At 57.2% G+C, this 1412-nt stretch overlaps 1 protein-coding gene across 1 annotated transcript; it reads right to left on the bottom strand.

The window, feature by feature from the left end:
- Positions 1-729: 729 nt before the first annotated feature.
- LOC103090748 (zinc finger protein 36, C3H1 type-like 1) lies at positions 730-1410 on the bottom strand (the record flags this gene model as incomplete). Its single annotated transcript, XM_007454454.1, has 1 exon — positions 730-1410. A coding segment is annotated over one exon (681 nt), but the record flags the coding sequence as incomplete, so codon positions are not given.
- Positions 1411-1412: the final 2 nt, after the last annotated feature.

The following is a 1412-nucleotide window of genomic DNA, read 5'->3' as shown; positions in this document are numbered from 1 at the left end:
GGAATCAGGAAAGGTGCAGTTGTGTTGCCAGTGGAGGGAGCTGCTGGTTCTTCTAAGTCCCCCCTCCCCCTCCCCCTCCCCCTGGGCAGAGGCTCAGGGAGGCCCACGGGTGCCCTCTGGCGCTGAAGAGGTAATGTAGTCACAGTGACAAAGTTAGATCACAAGGCACTAAGTTGCTTCTGTAAACTGTTACTGCTTTTTCTTTTGTGATTTGGCACTTAAGGCTTAAGCTGGAAAAAAAAACGCATCTACTGACAAATATGGGACTTGTCTGTTATGTATGGTAAGTGGGCTATAAAATTGAGGTGGGGGGGTTCTAGCCAGAAGAAGCTCTAAGTTGCTTCTGTAAACTGTTACTGCTTTTTCTTTTGTGATTTGGCACTTAAGGCTTAAGCTGGAAAAAAAAACGCATCTACTGACAAATATGGGACTTGTCTGTTATGTATGGTAAGTGGGCTATAAAATTGAGGTGGGGGGGTTCTAGCCAGAAGAAGCTATTGACAAATTGACTTGTCCTTATGTTGGGGGGAAGGGGCGTTTAAAGAAGGGGGAGGGAGGGGGCATTCCAAGGTCCTGGGGGAAAGGGGTTGAGCTTAACCTTGTTAATGTAGGGGTTTGTCAGGAATCGGATGGGTAGGGAGGGAAGGGTAGGGGATGTGGGTGTGGGGTGGGGGCCTGGGGGGCGGGTGGATAGGCGGGGTGGGGGGGGGCGGCCCTCCCTACCCTGGTTTAGTCATCTGAGATGGAAAGTCTGCTGAAAATGGGCAGGCGTCTTGAGTTGTCCAAAGTAGGGGAGTCTGAGCCACTGTGGCTGCTGCTGGAGCTGCTCAGGTAGCCCTCCTGGTCCGAGAGAGAATCCTGAGGGCTGGGGGGAGAGTCAAACATGTGAGGGGACTCAGACATGGGCCGAAAGAGGAAGGTGGTTGGGGAGCCACCCCCGGGCAGCCCCATGCTAGGGGCAAAGAGGCTCGCCAGCTCCTGACTGGAGAAGGCGAAGGGGTTATTGGTGCCATCGGGCAGGGTGGGCGAGCCCAGGAGGTCATCGGCGCTCAGGATGGGGGGTGGGGTGATGGACGTGGGGCTGTCCAGCAGCCCCGTGGCAGCGGCGGTGGCAGCGGCACTGGGAAACCCAGCAAAGCTAAAGCTATGCTGGAGGCGGGGACGGTCAGCAGAGAGGTCCCGGGCCCCGGCCAGGGCACGGCGCTCCTCAGCGTTGTGGATGAAGTGGCAGCGGGGCCCATACGGGCAGAAGCCGATGGTGTGGAAGGTACGGCACAGCTCCGTCTTGTACTTGGGGTGGCGGGTCAGGCTTCGGAGCTCGTGGATGCCGTGCGCGAACTGGCACTTGTCGCCGTACTTACAGGCTCCGTTCTCCTCGAAGGGACGGCACAGCTCCGTCTTGTAGCGGCTGG

The sequence above is a fragment of the Lipotes vexillifer genome, unplaced genomic scaffold (genome assembly GCF_000442215.2).
Source record: "Lipotes vexillifer unplaced genomic scaffold, Lipotes_vexillifer_v1.1 scaffold197, whole genome shotgun sequence".
Lineage (NCBI taxonomy): Eukaryota > Metazoa > Chordata > Mammalia > Artiodactyla > Lipotidae > Lipotes > Lipotes vexillifer.
The sequence above is the reverse complement of the archived record's forward strand: the minus strand, read 5'-3'. Positions and strand labels throughout refer to the sequence as shown.